The sequence below is a fragment of the Cherax quadricarinatus genome, chromosome 2, assembly GCF_038502225.1.
Source record: "Cherax quadricarinatus isolate ZL_2023a chromosome 2, ASM3850222v1, whole genome shotgun sequence".
NCBI lineage: Eukaryota > Metazoa > Arthropoda > Malacostraca > Decapoda > Parastacidae > Cherax > Cherax quadricarinatus.
In genome coordinates this window covers 61,105,478-61,123,319 of record NC_091293.1, presented here as the reverse complement: position 1 = coordinate 61,123,319, position 17,842 = coordinate 61,105,478, and the positions used below count along the sequence as shown (strand labels likewise).

The 17,842-nt window shown below is 40.4% G+C and overlaps 1 protein-coding gene across 5 annotated transcripts in view; it reads right to left on the bottom strand.

The window, feature by feature from the left end:
• Window positions 1-17,842, bottom strand: part of Es2 (ess-2 splicing factor homolog) — a 90,474-nt gene that overhangs the window by 37,579 nt on the left and 35,053 nt on the right. For all 5 annotated transcript variants that reach the window (XM_070088656.1, XM_070088669.1, XM_070088652.1 and 2 more), the window contains exons 3-4: window positions 12,559-12,978; window positions 5,280-5,475 (exon numbers count right to left, since the gene is read on the bottom strand). In XM_070088656.1, coding sequence (XP_069944757.1) covers window positions 5,280-5,475; window positions 12,559-12,978 — 616 coding nt within the window. The remainder of the gene's footprint in view (window positions 1-5,279; window positions 5,476-12,558; window positions 12,979-17,842) is intronic.

The window sequence follows — 17,842 nt, the reverse complement described above, 5'->3', positions numbered from 1 at the left end:
TGTGGCTAGCTGGTCTAGTGGCTAACGCGACGGGCTGGAGTTTTGAGACTCTCTGACCGCGGGTTCAATCCCGGCCGGGGTATGGTTTGATCCTGTTCCTTATTCTCATATCAGACATAGACAGAGATGTAAACCACAGCGCTGTATCATCTTTTGCAGACGATACTAGGATCTGCATGAGTGTTTCATCCATTGAGGACACTGTTAACCTCCAAGAAGATATAAACCAAGTTTTCCAATGGACAACGGAGAACAATATGATGTTCAATGAAGACAAATTCCAACTACTCTGTTATGGAAAACTGAAGGAAATAATAACTAGAACTGAGTATACTACAAACTCCAATCACACAACAGAGAGGAAAAGTAATGTGAGAGACCTGGGAGTGGTAATGTCAGAGGATCTCACCTTCAAGGATCACAGCAATGCCACTATCACATCTGCAAGGAAACTGATAGGATGGATAATGAGAACATTCAAGACAAGAGATGCTAAGCCAATGATGATCCTTTTTAAATCACTTATTCTTTCTAGGCTGGAATACTGCTGTACATTAACATCCCCATTCAAGGCAGGTGAAATTGCAGAGCTAGAGAATGTACAAAGAACCTTTGCTGCACGTATAAGTTCCATCAAACACCTTAACTACTGAGAGCGCCTGGAAGCACTTGACTTGTACTCACTAGAGCGCAGGTGCGAGAGATATATCATAATCTACACCTGGAAGATTCTGGAGGGACTGGTTCCTAATATGCACACAGAAATCACTCCATACGAAAGCAAAAGACTTGGCAGGCGATGCAACATACCCCCAGTGAAAAGTAGGGGCGTCACTGGTACACTAAGAGAAAACACAATAAGTGTCTGGGGCCCAAGACTGTTCAACAGTCTCCCACCAGCAATAAGGGGCATTACGGGAAGACCCCTGGTTGTCTTCAAGAGGGAGCTGGACAGATACCTAAAGACGGTGCCGGATCAGCCGGGCTGTGGTTCGTGCGTTGGATTACATGCAGCCAGCAGTAACAGCCTCGTTGATCAGGCCCTGATCCACCAGGAGGCCTGGTCGTGGACCGGGCCGCAGGGACGTTGATCCCTGGAATTCCCTCCAGGTAGACTCCAGGTAGACGAGGCAAATTTTCATTGACTGAGTCCATGAAGTGCTTGGCCCAAGTGTGAAAAAATACCTCCAGAAATATAAATTGCCACTCAAGTGCCTCCTGGTAATGGACAATGCTCCTGCTCATCCTCCAAACTTGGTAGACCAATTATCAAGGGACTTCAGTTTTATAACAGTGAAATTCTTGTCTCCTAACACCACTCCTCTCATCCAGCTCATTGATCAGCAGGTCATTTCTAACTTCAAAGAACTCTACACAAAAGCAGTGTTTCAAAGGTGCTTTGAAGTGATCTCGGACACTGAACTGACCCCATGAGAGTTCTGGAGGAATCACTTCAATATCTACAACTGTATAAGCCTTATAGGTAAGGCTTGGCAGGGAGTGATTTCCAGGACTTTGAACTCTTCTTGGAGAAAATTGTGGCCAGAATGTGTCCTCTAGAAGGATTCTGAAGGGTTTGAGGCTAACCTGTTGTAGAAGCTATTGTGGCACTTTGGAAGTCCATGGGGTTGGATGTGAGTGGCAAGGATGTAGAAGAGTTGGTGTAGGACCACAGGGAAGAGCTAACCACTGAATAGCTACAAGACCTTCAACCAGAACAACCACAGATGAAGAACTTGCTTCAGAGAAGGAAGAGGGGGGAGGAGATGCCTTCTTCAGAGATTAAGGAGATTTGTGCAATGTGGAGTAGGGTGCAAGCTTTTGCTGAGAAATATCACCCTGAGCAAGCTGAAACAAGCCATATCTGCAACATGTTCAGTGACAAAACCTTGGCCCACTTCAGGTAAATCTTAAAGAGGAGCCAGAAACAGACCTCTCTGGACAGTTTTTTTGTGCGACAGGGGTCCAGTGACTCTCAAGCTGGTCCTAGTGCCATTAAAAGACAAAGAAGGGAAGTAACCCCAGAGAGGGACTTGATACCTGAAAGCATAATGGAGGGGGATTCCTTTTCCAAACAATAACCTCTCCTCCTCCCTGTCTTCCATATGCCAACAAAAGTCTTCAATACAGCTATGTAATAATGATTTAAATGTTCATTTATATGTAACTGTCATTGTTTTGTGTATGTAAAACTATAGTTAAACTTTACAAATTGTATTTTTTATTATTATTTTTGGGTGTCTGGAACAGATTAATTGTATTTACATTAATTCTTATGAGAAATATTGCTTCAAATTTAGGCCTTTTCAAATTTAGGCTGATCTTCTGGAACGGATTACAGTCGACATTTGGGGTTCCACTGTATTATTATCATTATTAATATGGCATCTTCAAGACTAATAACACTCTTGGTGATTTTAACGTGTACCTACATGCTAGCACAGTGTGTAAGTTTATTTAGGTACAGGTACACATAAGTAAATTATCAGAGTACAGTGGACCCCCGCATACCGTTGGCATCACATAACGTTAAATCCGCATACCGCTACATTTTATCGCTAAGATTTTGCCTCGCATACCGCTACATTTTATCGCTAAGATTTTGCCTCGCATACCGCTAAAAAACCCGCTCAACGCTGTTCGTCCGAGACGCGTCTAATGTGCGCCCTTAGCCAACCTCACATGTTCCGCCAGTGGCATTGTTTACCAGCCAGCCTCCGCAGTAACATCCAAGCATACAATCGGAACATTTTGTATTATTACAGTGTTTTTGGTTATTTTATCTGCAAAATAAGTGACCATGGGCCCCAAGAAAGCTTCTAGTGCCAACCCTACAGGAATAAGGGTGAGAATTACTATAGAGATGAAGAAAGAGATCATTGATAAGTATGAAAGTGGAGTGCGTGTCTCCGAGCTGGCCAGGTTGTATAGTAAACCCCAGTCAACCATCGCTACTATTGTGGGCAACAAAAGGCAATCAAGGAAGCTGTTCTTGCCAAAGGTTTAACTGTGTTTTCGAAACAGAGATCGCAAGTGATGGAAGATGTTGAGAGACTGTTATTGGTGTGGATAAATGAGAAACAGATAGCAGGAGATAACATCTCTCAAGTGATCATAAGTGAAAAGGCTAGGAAGTTGCATGAGGATTTAATTAAAAAAATGCCTGCAACTAGTGATGATGTGAGTGAATTTAAGGCCAGCAAAGGTTGGTTTGAGAGATTTAAGAGGCGTAGTGGCATACATAGTGTGATAAGGCATGGTGAGGCTGCCAGTTCGGACCACAAAGCAGCTGAAAAATATGTGCAGGAATTCAAGGACCACATAGAAACTGAAGGACTGAAACCTGAACAAGTGTTTAATTGTGATGAAACAGGCCTGTTTTGGAAGAAAATGCTAAGCAGGACCTACATTACTCAGGAGGAAAAGGCACTCCCAGGACATAAGCCTATGAAAGACAGGCTTACTCTGTTGATGTGTTCCAATGCTACTGGTGATTGCAAAGTGAAGCCTTTATTAGTGTATCACTCCGAAACTCCCAGACCGTTCAGGCAAAAGAATGTCCTCAAGGAAAATTTGTGTGTGCTGTGGAGGGCAAACAGTAAGGCATGGGTCACTAGGGACTTTTTCTATGACTGGTTACACCATGCATTTGCCCCCAATGTGAAAGATTACCTAACTGAAAAGAAATTAGAACTTAAGTGGCTCCTGGTGTTAGACAATGCCCCTGGTCATCCTACAGACGTGGCAGAGTGACTTTATGGGGACATGAAATTCATTAAGGTGAAGTTTTTGCCTCCTAATACCACTCCTCTCCTGCAGCCCATGGACCAGCAGTTTATTGCAAACTTCAAAAAACTGTACACAAAAGCTCTGTTTGAAAGGTGCTTTGTAGTGACCTCAGAAACTCAACTGACTCTAAGAGACTTTTGGAGAGATCACTTTAATATCCTCAATTGTGTAAACCTTATAGGTAAGGCTTGGGAGGGAGTGACTAAGAGGACCTTGAACTCTGCTTGGAAGAAACTGTGGCCAGAATGTGTAGAGCAAAGGGATTTTGAAGGGTTTGAGGCTAACCCTGAGAATCCTATGCCAGTTGAGGAATCCATTATGGCATTGGGAAAGTCCTTGGGGTTGGAGGTTAGTGGGGATGATGTGGAAGAGTTGGTGGAGGAGGACAATGAAGAACTAACCACTGATGAGCTGATAGATCAACTTCAACAGCAAGAGGCCAGACCTGAGGAAACTGGTTCGAAGGAGGGGAGAGAGAAATTGAAGAAATTGCCTACCACAAAGATTAAGGAAATCTGTGCAAAGTGGCTTGAAGTGCAAACCTTCATGGATGAAAATCACCCTCACACAGCTATTGCAAGCCGTGCTGGTGACTATTACACTGACAATGTTGTGAAACACTTTAGGGAAGTCATAAAGGAACGAGAGGTACAGGTCACTATGGACAGATATGTTGTGCGACAGAACTCCAGTGACTCTGAAGCTGGTCCTAGTGACATTAAAAGAAGAAGGGAAGTAACCCCAGAAAAGGACTTGACACCTCAAGTCTTAATGGAAGGGGATTCCCCTTCTAAACACTAACACTCTCTCCCCCCTCCTCCCATCCCATCAATCATCACCAGATCTTCAATAAAAGTAAGTGTCATGTAATTGTGCATGCCTTTTTCAGTTTGTGTGTATTAAAATTAATATTTCATGTGGTAAAATTTTTTTTTTTTCATACTTTGGGGTGTCTTGCACAGATTAATTTGATTTCCATTATTTCTTACGGGGAAAATTCATTCGCATAACGATAATTTCGCATAACAATGAGCTCTCTTGCACAGATTAATATCGCTATGTGGGGGTCCACTGTATATAAAATAACTTTAAAACACTTGAAATTTTGGAAAGTTACCAGACTTAATGAAGAGTCATGCTCACGAAGAATGTAAACAATCCGGGTGGCCCGCAGTGACCGTATTAGAAAGTCAGGTGGGGGTGCCATATAAAGAATTTTTATTATAATTTGAAATGTCTATATTAGCGGAACGCCGTAAAGCGGGGCCCTACTGTATATGATAGTGTAAGCATGTTATCAGGCATTTTAGAGGCATTTGATACTGAAAAAAAACTTTTCCACTTGCTGGCAATTTTTGCTCATCATCGGGGGTTGGGAACCCAACAGCCATAAAAACAGGGCCCTCCAGTATTTTTTCAATGTCTCACAGACTACTCTGGACAAAGGCACTATAATTATAATAAAAAATTAAACAAGGAATTTAACTTACCATCAGGTACAAACATTACAGAATTAAAAGTCTTGTAGTTCCAGTTTTCTAACTGTTTGGGTCTAGTGTCATTTTGTAATGAAGTGCCAGTGATAGCCAGAACAGCTGCTTCTGCCTGTTGCTTGGCTGTCTGAGGTGTTAAATTAGGTGTGTGCTCCTTGTTGTGTTTCTCTTCTGCCTCAAACATCCATGCATGCTGCAAATAAATAATTAAGTCTGATCTGACTGAGGAATGTAGTACCTAACAGCTATATGAAGCTTTCAGGACTTAATAATGTGGCACCTTAAAAATTACATAGGAATAAGAAAATACAGAACCTTAATTTAAATGCAAAAAAATTAAACCAAAAACAAATAAAAAACAGTGAACTGTTGAACATTTTGATTTTCTATTTTACTCAACATAGGCCAAGGATAATTTTCATTTTTTACCTCAACAGCCAAGGTAGCATGACCCAAAAAAGAAAACACATTCACTCTCATTCATTCAATCACTGTCTTGAAAGAAGTGTGCTAACATCACAATTCAGACTGCTCTCTGACTGCAACAGCCCTTTCCCCCTTTAGAGTACAGGCAAATCTAGCCAAGTAGTTTTTCCTGAATCCCTTCATAAAAGTTAGGTTGCTCATGCAACCTAACTTTTATGAATGTTCAAGCTGAATGTTCAAGCACCTAAAACTCAAAGCCTCTTTTGCCCCACTCCCTCCAGCCTTCCCTGGGATGACCCTAATCCCTACTACCCTCCATCCCAGATTTATACACCCTCTGTCATCCTCTCCACATACCCAAACCACCTCAGCAACCCATTCTTAGCTCTCTGACTTATACTTTTGGTAACCTCACATCACCCTTTAACCCTTTCACCATCCATCTAAAACTGAGCCATTGAAGCCAAGGTCCCCGACATATTTCTACATCTTGAGCTCAGCTCACTCAGATGAACTGTGAGCAATAAATTTTGGCCTAAATATGAGAGAATAGGTCTGTGGTGGCAAGTGTGTACAGTATAAAAAAAAATACTGCCCCGTGCAGCGCATGATGTGAAAAACAAAACTTCCTTCTTTCAACAAACTGGCTGTATCCCACCGAGGCAGGGTGGCCCAAAATGAAAAAAATAAGTTTTTCTTTTTAAATTTAGTAATTCATACAGGAGAAGGGGTTATTAGCCCCTTGCTCCTGACATTTTAGTCACTTCTTATGACACAAATGGCTTAAGGAGGAAGAATTCTATTCCCTTTTCCCATAGAGATAAGAGGAAATAAAAATGAACAAGAACTATTAAGAAAATAGAAGAAAACCTATATGGATAAGTATATATATGCTTGGACATGCATGTGCAGTGTGACCTAAGTGTAAGCAGAAGTAGCAAGATATACAGTAAGGCTCCACTTATACAGCAGGTTAGGTTTCTGGCCACCGCCAGAAAGCAGAACGCCATTTTTTCCACTTATAAATTCATACAAATGCCAAGACTAGAGGGACATTCTTAGTGATTTTAATGTGTACCTGCATGCCAGCAGGTACACACATGTACGTTTATTTAGGTACAGGTACATATAAGTATAATTATTAGTACAGATATAAAATACACAATACAGTAACTTTAAAACACATGAAATTTTGGAAAGTTCCCAGACATAATGAAGAGACGTGGAGCTCACGGAGAATGTAAACAAACCGGGTGGCATGCAGTGACTATTAGATACTCAGGTGAGGGGGGGGAGCCATATAACGAGTGTCGGTCATAATTTAAAATGTCCCTATGAGTGAAGTGCCATAAAGCAGGGCCCTACTATACCAGGTATCCTGCGTGTTTATTTATTTACTTTTTTTTTTTCAACAAGTCGGCCGTCTCCCACCAAGGCAGGGTGACCCCAAAAAGAAAGAAAATCCCCAAAAAGAAAATACTTTCATCATCATTCAACACTTTCACCACACTCACACATTATCACTGTTTTTGCAGAGGTGCTCAGAATACAAGTTTAGAAGCATATACGTATAAAGATACACAACATATCCCTCCAAACTGCCAATATCCCAAACCCCTCCTTTAAAGTGCAGGCATTGTACTTCCCATTTCCAGGACTCAAGTCCGACTATATGTTTATATGTTTATGAGACAGAAAAAAAAGACACCAGCAATCCTACTGTCATGTAAAACAATTACAGGTTTCTGTTTCATACTCACTTGGTAAGACATTAGTACAGAAGGGCTTCCACTTATATGGGAGGTTAGGTTCCAGGCTAACGCTGGAAAGTGGACATCGCCAGGAAGCAGAACACCATATTTTTTCCACTTATAAATGCATATAAATGCCAGATAACAAGTTTACACAAACATATATTAAGTTAGCAATAGAACTAGGCATGAAAAACAAAAAAAGTAAAATACACACAAACAGTACACTCATCACTTACCTTAAAATATTTCTAGTCTTAATGTAGGGTGAAAGGTGAGTAGTATTTATTGTAAGAAGTCAGATGTGGTGGGTATGGTAGCCAGACAGGCCACCCCACCCACAAGTAATATATTATTACATTTAAAGTGCTCCAGAACAATAAAATGCAAATACAGTACACACATTAGTTACCTTAAACTATTTGTAATCTTAATGTAGGGTGTGAGGTTAAGGAAGTCAGGTGTGGGAGGAACGGTAGCCAGCCAGGTCACCCCACCCACATGTAATATACTACAACAATAAAAGTACTCCAGAGCAATAAAATGCATATACAATACATTAATTACCTACATTAAAATATTTTAAGTCTTAATGTAGGGTGCGAGTTGAGTAAACAAGGTAAAATGAATAAACGAGAGAAAGAGAATGAGTAAATGAGAGAGGAGAGAGACGTGGAGTTATGTAAACAAGACAACGAACGCGTCTGGTTTTGGTTCATGATCATAACATGTCATATCCATGTTAATTCAGTCTACTGTGGGGTGTATTTATCTTGTTTATATGTACATAGGGTGTTTATTATATAATTTTGGAAAATTATTAAAGATGGATTAATGAAACTGTTTATATTAACGTAATACACCTACAGTGCTTGCACTCTGAAGGAGGGGTGTTAATGTTGCAGTTTAAAAACTGTAGTGTAAAGCACCCTTCTGGCAAGACAGTGATGGAGTGAATGATGGTGAAAGTTTTTCTTTTTCGGGCCACCCTGCCTTGGTGGGAATCGGCCAGTGTGATAATAAAAAAAAAAAATACACCTACACCTACGACCTGCTCGACTAATGACCATTCGACTTACGACCGTGTTTTTTTTTTTTTTGCCAAATTTCTGGGAAATAAACAACTATTTGTGTTATACACAGTGTTTATCCTAAACCTTACAGTATAAAATACAGTACTAACAGCATAAAAAGTAAAGTAAAACATGAAATACCAAAATAAAACAATAAAAAAAAGTCATTACAAAAATGTGATGTTAATATTCAGTAGTAAAGTTCGACTTACATCCATTTCGACTTACGACCGGTTTCTCGGAACCGAACTCGGTCGTAAGTCGGATGGTAGGTGTATGACATTTAGTGCACCTCAGAGCGATTATTACTGCGTATTATTATTATTATCATTATGGCGTCCTCAAGACTAATAAGACACTCTTAGTGATTTTAATGTATACCTGCGCACCAGCACAATATGTAAGTTTATTTAGGTACAGGTACATATAAGTATAATTATCAGAGTACAGTACTTACATATAAAATATGAAATAGCTTTAACCCTTTCAGGGTTGAGAGGCCCTCTCCTGAAGTTGTTTTCATGTTCGAAAATTTTTCGGGGAAAAAAAAAAATTATTTTTTCTTATGAAAACATAGAATCTTTTCCCGATCATAATGACACCAAAAGTATGAAATTTGATGGAAAACTTACGGAAGTTAGCGGTCGCGACTATGTTTATGCATCAGCGATTGTGCCCATTTTGAGCCCTATTTTCAGCGAATTCCAGTGTACTAGTCGACAAAGATCATAACTATTTCGCTAGAACTCCATTTTTTCTATCGAATGAGTACAAGAAATCACCCATTTACCGATTTCAACTATCCAACAAAGTGGTCAGAAATTAGCAATTTTGCCAATTTCACACAAATTTCAAAAGATGCCAATTACCAAATAGGGTCCAGAATAAACAAGACAGACATTCCTGGCACTAAAATAACATTTCCTCTGTTCATTAGTCACGGCCCCAGGTCCCTCTTACATTTCTTTTGCTTTCCACTTTGAATTTTTATTCTCACAAAAAACAAAAGATTTACTGTTATGCAGATTACTGCATTAGTGTAGAAATGGTATAAATAATATCAGTGCACTTGTGAAAGAATATTAGACTCACCAGCTGACATGTATTGGACGGGTGGCATGATTTGTTTACTTTTGAACTTTGGCAAAAATCGAACATTTCTGCTACTTTGAGCTCAATTTCAAGGTACTTTTCATTGTGAAACCAATCAAAGTCATCTCAATTTCTGTAATATGTCTTCCATTCTATAAAATGAGACCAGGAAAAATAGAATACAACCATAAATACCATAAAAAAATACAGTGCAAAGTTGCTGTTTTAAACCAAAAGCACGATCGAAGTTTTTTTTTTCTCATTACGCACTGTGTGCTGCACGATTTTTTTTACACTGTGCACACTGACCACATAGACCCATTCTTTCATATGTAGGCCTACCAGCTTTCTCTCACTAGATTTGAAGGTGCTAGAATTTATGCATACTAATACTTCAATAACCCTGGTGCGTAAGCCATACTAGTACTGTTTCGGTCGTATATATACGTCTTATGAGGTACCGTGTTTGACATACGTATATATATTCATAAATTCTAGCGGCTTCAAATCAAGCAGGAGAAAGCTGGTAGGCCCACATGTGAGAGAATGGGTCTGTGTGGTCAGTGTGCACCATATAAAAAAAAAATCCTGGAGCACGCAGTGCATAATGAGAAAAAAAAATTCCGGCCGTTTTTTTTTTTAATTAAAATGCCGAATTTGTGGTCTATTTTCGTATAGTATTTATGGTTGTATTCTCGTTTTTTAAGTCTCATTTGATAGAATGGAAAACATATTATAGAAATAGAGGTGATTTTGATTGCTTTTACTATAAAAAGGACCTGGAAATGGAGCTGAAAGTAAGGGAAATGTTTGATTTTTGCCGACGTTCAAAAGTAAACAAATGATGTCATTGTCCAATAAATGTCCAACTAGCCATTCTAATATGCAGTCATGAATGGGTTGATGTTATTTATACAATTATTACAGTATTGCAGTAGACTGCATAACAGTAAATCTTCTATTTTTTGTTTGAATAAAAATTCAAAATAGAAAGAAAGAGTAATATCAGAGGGGCCTGGAGACGTGGCTGATGAACAAAGAAAATGTTATTTTATAGCCAGGAATGTCTGCATTGTTCATTCTGGACCTTATTTTGAAATTGTCATATTTTTTAATTTTTGTGAAATTGGCCAATTGCAAATTTCTGACCACGTTATTGGGTAGTTGAAATCCGTAAATGGGCAGTTTCTTGTACTCAGTCGATAGAAAAAAACGGAGTTCTAAAGAAATAGCTATGAGTTTGGTTGACTGGAACAATGGAATTAGCCGAAAATAGGGCTCAAATTAGGCGAAATCGCTGATTTGTAAATATCGCCAAGGTTGCTAACTTCGCGAGAGCATAATTCCGTCAGTTTTCCATCAATTTTTTTTTTTGGTGTCATTACAATCGGGAAAAGATTCTCTATCATTTCATAAGAAAAAATAATTTTCTTTTTTTTTTAAATTTTGCGACACCAGGAGACACCTCAGGATTGGGGGTTGCAACAGTCAAGGGGTTAAAACACTTGAAATTTTGGAAACTTTCTACATATAATGGAGAGACGCGTTGCTCACGAAGCTCATGGAGAATGTAAACAAACCGGGTGGGGTACGGTGGCCGTATTAGAAAGTCAGGGAACGGGGGGGAGCCGTGTAACGAGTTTTGGTCATAATTTGAAATGTCTGTATTAGCGGAGCGCTGTAAGGCGAAACGTCATAAAGCAGAGCCCTACTGTACCTCTGTGGGTGGTTGCAGTCTACCAACCTGCTACCTAGGAAAAACAAAACTCTGAGGGGGCTTTCTTGAATATTTTTTATGGTTTTGACTGCTTCTTGGTATCATTTGATAGAATCAAAGAAATACTAATGAAATAGAATTGATTTTCATTGGTTTTAGGACTGGTAGTATCTTGAAACTGAGCTCAAAGTAGTGGAAATATCTGATGGGTTTTATGGGTTTCTAATAAGTCTGATTCAATTATTGGGGGGTTGTAAACCATGACCAATCTTTCCTGGTTATACTTTATCTGAGAAATAAATCAAATCCTTCTATTTTTGTGCAAATAAGAATTCAAAATGGAAGGCAGGTGTAATATAAGAGAGGCCTTAGGACATAACTAATGAAGTGGAAATGTAGTTTTAGTGCTAGGAATGTCTACATTGTTTATTATGGACTCAATTTTTAAATTGGAATTTTTTTTTTATTATGGGCAAAACTGCCAGTTATCAATGCATAAACTGCACCCAGACTGTTAACTTTGTGTCTGCATAATTCCATAAGTTTTCCATAAAATTTTGGAATATTTGTGTCATTACCCTCAGAAATTTTTTTTTACCATTTCAGCTGGGTTTTTTATGTGAATACTGAGAGTACTTTTAATTTTGGGAATCTGGACAGTGAAAGGGCTAATAAAAATGAGATAAGAGTTTATCTGTACAAAACTCATTGGAAACTGGTTATCACTCAACCATTCTTTCTTATCCTTTTATTCAACCGATTTCAAAAAGTTAATCAATAAAACGGAAAGAAATTTAAATTAAGACAACTGAAAGACAATCGTAGTACTGTATTATTATATTTCTTGCAATGAGTTTTGTACAATGTACTGTACTTTAGTGGGAAAGATATTGGAATATAGGCTAAGTAAAGGCTTAGAATAAAACATGACAATTACACTTCTTCAAAATATACTGAACATATGAATCTTAATATTACAGCCAATCCAGCTAGTGGTACTGTCAGTTAGGTGATCTCTATATAGTAAGTCAATGACTGTATAAACTATACTATACTCAACATTCCAATATTCTTCCAGTAATCACTTTTGAAAGTGAGTGAATGCAAAAATCAAACATAATTCTACATACTACAGTTGTACACAATGTACTGCATAAGAGCAACACAGGAACAATGCATAAGGCCAACATTCAGGTTTATCTTAAGAACAATTTTACCTTTATTTTAAATCGTCTTTCATTTTCCTTCATTATTTCTTCAAAGCTTTCATTGTCCTCACTTGTGTGTTTATCAAGGAACTCATCTAATGACATTTTGCCACTCTGAGAGCTCTTCTCATCCTCAGCAATATCTTTTACCATTTTATTTTGAGAGTCAAGTAAGTTATCAAGAGAATAATTGATCCCTGGCGTTGCACTTCCTCCTCGTTTCGAGTGTCCTGTGATAGGAGTCTCAAAAGTCGCAGGGCTGTCTTCAACATTTTGCAAAATGGGAGGATCTTTTACTGCTGAATACTTTGAGTAAAATTCTCGGAGCTTCACTACATCATTGGTTTCCTTTGCCTCCAAGTAGTCCAATTTTTCTTTCAGGTTCTCCAGGTCAGGGAAGAAATCTCTCTCAATTATTTTTTCCACCTCCTAAAAAAGTAAAAAAAGCCTTAGATCACAATTCTGTAAACCATTTCTAGGTACAACATATAAAAAATAAGTAGGGTATGTTAAATTCATACTTCCCATCAGACAAATGCAGAAGTCTGTTGGCACTATACATGATGGTCCTCTGCAGTTGTCTTAAACAATGAAATACATAGTCCTTTCTAATATTAATAACTAAATATAAAAAGTGAACAATAAAGACTATAATAATTATGAAATGTGACATAATAATGAACAACACACTGTATGTATTTTATAGACTATGGTAATGCATGTAACCTAATACAGTGGACCCCCGCATAGCGACTTTAATCCGTGCAAGAGGGCTCATTGTTATGCGAAATGATCGGTATGCGAATGAATTTTCCCCATAAGAAATAATGGAAATCAAATCAATCCGTGCAAGACACCCAAAAGTATGAAAAAAAATTTTTTACCACATGAAATATACATTTTCCTACACACAAAGAAAAGGATACATGCACAATATACAGTGGACCCCCGCATACCGATGGCATCACATAACGATTAATCCGCATACCGCTTGCTTTAATCGCAAAAATTTTGCCTCGCATACTGCTTAAAAACCCGCTCACCGATTTTCGTCCGAGACGCGTCCAATGTGCGCCCTCAGCCAGCCTCACATTTGCCGCCGGTGGCATTGTTTACCAGCCAGCCTCCGCGGTAACATCCAAGCATACAATCGGAATATTTCGTATTATTACAGTGTTTTCGGTGCTTTTTCTGGAAAATAAGTGACCATGGGCCCCAAGAAAGCTTCTAGTGCCAACCCTACAGCAATAAGGGTGAGAATTACAATAGAGATGAAGAAAAAGATCATTGATAAGTATGAAAGTGGAGTGCGTGTCTCCGAGCTGGCCAAGTTGTATAATAAACCCCAATCAACCATCGCTACTATTGGTGGTACAGCTGCTGCTGCTGCTGCTGCACTGTCAGCTGCTGCTGCTGCTGTAGCATCGTCTGCTGCTGCTGCTGCTGCTGCTGTAGCATTGTCTGCTGCTGCTGTAACATCATCTGTTGCTGCTGTAGCATCGTCTGCTGCTGCTGTAGCATCGTCTGTTGCTGCTGCTGCTGCTGTAGCATCGTCTGCTGCTGCTGTAACATCGTCTGTTGCTGCTGTAGCATCGTCTGCTGCTGCTGTAGCACCGTCTGTTGCTGCTGTACCACCGTCAGCTGCTGCTGCTGCTGTAGCATCGTCTGCTGCTGCTGTAACATCGTCTGTTGCTGCTGTACCACCGTCAGCTGCTGCTGCTGCTGTAGCATCGTCTGCTGCTGCTGTAGCATCGTCTGTTGCTGCTGTACCACCGTCAGCTGCTGCTGCTGCTGTAGCATCGTCTGCTGCTGCTGTAACATCGTCTGTTGCTGCTGTAGCATCGTCTGCTGCTGCTGTAGCATCGTCTGTTGCTGCTGTACCACCGTCAGCTGCTGCTGCTGCTGTAACATCGTCTGTTGCTGCTGTACCACCGTCAGCTGCTGCTGCTGCTGTAGCATCGTCTGCTGCTGCTGTAGCATCGTCTGTTGCTGCTGTACCACCGTCAGCTGCTGCTGCTGCTGTAGCATCGTCTGCTGCTGCTGTAACATCGTCTGTTGCTGCTGTAGCATCGTCTGCTGCTGCTGCTGCTGTAGCATCGTCTGCTGCTGCTGTAACATCGTCTGTTGCTGCTGTAGCATCGTCTGCTGCTGCTGTAGCATCGTCTGTTGCTGCTGTACCACCGTCAGCTGCTGCTGCTGCTGTAGCATCGTCTGCTGCTGCTGTAGCATCGTCTGCTGCTGCTGTAGCATCGTCTGTTGCTGCTGTACCACCGTCAGCTGCTGCTGCTGCTGTAGCACCGTTGTTGGTGTGGCTTATTGAGAATACCAAGAAACAATTAACCCCAGAGGATTTGCCACCCAGGATAACCCAAAAAAGTCAGTGTCATCGAAGACTGTCTAACTTATTTCCATTGGGGTCCTTAATCTTGTCTCCCAGGATGCAACCCACACAAGTCGACTAACACCCAGGTGAACAGGGAAAAATGCCTGGAACTAGTGCTCGTATTGGTGAATTTAAAGCCAGCAAAGGTTGGTTTGAGAGATTTAAGAATCGTAGTGGCATACACAGTGTGATAAGGCCTGTTCTGGAAGAAAATGCCAAACAGGACCTACAGTACTCAGGAGGAAAAGGCACTCCCAAGACACAGTGTCTCATCAGTCATTGCTGCATCTTCAATAAAGGTAAGTGTCATTTATTCTTCATTTAGTAGACTAGTACATGCACAATATATACTGTGCATGTACTACTCTACTATTGCGAATGTATCCTTCTCTTTGTGTGTAGGAAAACGTATATTTCATGTGGTAAAATTTTTTTTTTCATACTTTTGGGTGTCTTGCACGGATTAATTTGATTTCCATTATTTCTTATGGGGAAAATTCATTCACATACCGATTATTTCGCATAACAATGACCCCTCTTGCACAGATTAAAATCGGTATGCGGGGGTCCACTGTATATTGTGCATGTACTACTCTACTAAATGAAGAATAAATGACACTTACCTTTATTGAAGATGCAGCAATGACTGATGAGACACTGTGTCCTGGGAGTGCCTTTTCCTCCTGAGTACTGTAGGTCCTGTTTGGCATTTTCTTCCAGAACAGGCCTTATCACACTGTGTATGCCACTACGATTCTTAAATCTCTCAAACCAACCTGTGCTGGCTTTAAATTCACCAATATGAGCACTAGTTCCAGGCATTTTTCCCTGTTCACCTGGGTGTTAGTCGACTGGTGTGGGTTGCATCCTGGGAGACAAGATTAAGGACCCCAATGGAAATAAGTTAGACAGTCTTCGATGACACTGACTTTTTTGGGTTATCCTGGGTGGCAAATCCTCTGGGGTTAGTTGTTTCTTGGTATTCTCAATAAGCCACACCAACAACGGTGCTACAGCAGCAGCAGCAGCAGCTGACAGTGCTACAGCAGCAGCAGACGATGCTACAGCAGCAGCAGACGATGCTACAGCAGCAGCAGACGATGCTACAGCAGCAGCTGACGGTGGTACAGCAGCAGCAGACGATGCTACAGCAGCAGCAGACGGTACTACAGCAGCAGCTGACGGTGGTACAGCAGCAGCAGCAGCTGACAGTGCAGCAGCAGCAGCTGACGGTGGTACAGCAGCAGCAGCAGCTGTACCACCAATAGTAGCGATGGTTGATTGGGGTTTATTATACAACCTGGCCAGCTCGGAGACACGCACTCCACTTTCATACTAATCAATGATCTTTTTCTTCATCTCTATAGTAATTCTCACCCTTATTGCTGTAGGGTTGGCACTAGAAGCTTTCTTGGGGCCCATGGTCACTTATTTTGCAGATAAAATCACCAAAAACACTGTAATAATACGAAATGTTCCGATTGTATGCTTGGATGTTACCGCGGAGGCTGGCTGGTAAACAATGCCACCGGCGGCTCATGTGAGGCTGGCTAAGGGCGCACATTGGACGCGTCTCGAACGAAGAGCAGTGAGCAGGTTTTTGAGCGGTATGCGAGGCAAAATTTTTGCAATAAAAGCGAGCGGTATGCGGATTGAATGCTATGTGATGCGTACGGTATGCGGGGGTCCACTGTACAGTGGAACCCCGAGTTTCGTCCTTAACCCTTAAACTGTCCAAACGAAGATCTACGTTTTTTCCACATTTGAAAGTATGTTAAAAAAAAAATGTAGATCTTTGTTTTTACATTTGAAAACGTGTAAAAAAACTCTAACCTTCCACCTCCCTCCCTCCTTGATTCGCCAGTACTCACCACTCGATAACATATAAACATTGCATGTTTATATGCCATGTTTATATGCTATGTAACTTGTTTCTTATATAGTTCTGAAGAAAATATCACAGATGGATTAATGAAAATGTCTATATTCACATGAGGAGAGACAGAGCCACACTGATTCACGATGCCTGCACGGGCAGGCGGACAGGTCTGGTATGCGGGACGAAACATGGGGCACGGTGTGAAACTCGGGACGAAACTGAGCCAAAGAAACGGTTCTATACTTGAAGTGTACTACAGTCAGGGCGTACAAAACTCAGGGTTCCACTCTATTACTATACAAACTTTCTCTCACATACAATACAGCCATAAAAGTGCTACAAGTCCTGCTTTTCACTCAATAATCAGTGTTTGCTCTGCTAGCCTAGTTCATTATCAAAGTCAACAGCCATCTGCCATTATTCCCACTACTGTATATGACCTCATGAATTGCACCAAGGCCTCTACCCATAGATGCAAATATACAAAATTAAAAAAATGTGAGTAGGATTAGTTTTATGACACCTACCACCATTTTAACCTATTTATATGCTTCAGTCTATTGACGATCAATATGGTACTTATCATTTAACCCTTTGACTGCAGCCGCCGTACAAATACGTCTTACGAGCCAGTGTTTTTGATGTACGTATTAATATGCCAAAATTCTAGTGGCTTCAAATCAAGCGGGAGAAAGCTGGTAGGCCCACATGTGAGGGAATGGGTCTGTGTGGTCAGTGTGCTCAGTATAAAAAAAATTCTGCAGCACACAGTGCCTAATGAGAAAAAAAAAAACGTGTTTTTGGATTAACGCCAACTTCGAGGTGTATTTTCGTACAGTATTTATGGTTGTATTCTCGTTTTCCTGGTCTCATTTGATAGAATGGAAGATATACTACAGGAATAGAGATGATTTTGATTGGTTTCACGATGAAAAAGGCCTTGAAATTGAGCTCAAATTAGTGGAAATGTTCAATTTTTGCCAATGTTCAAGAGTAAACAAATGTGTCCAACAGGCCGATCTAATACGCAG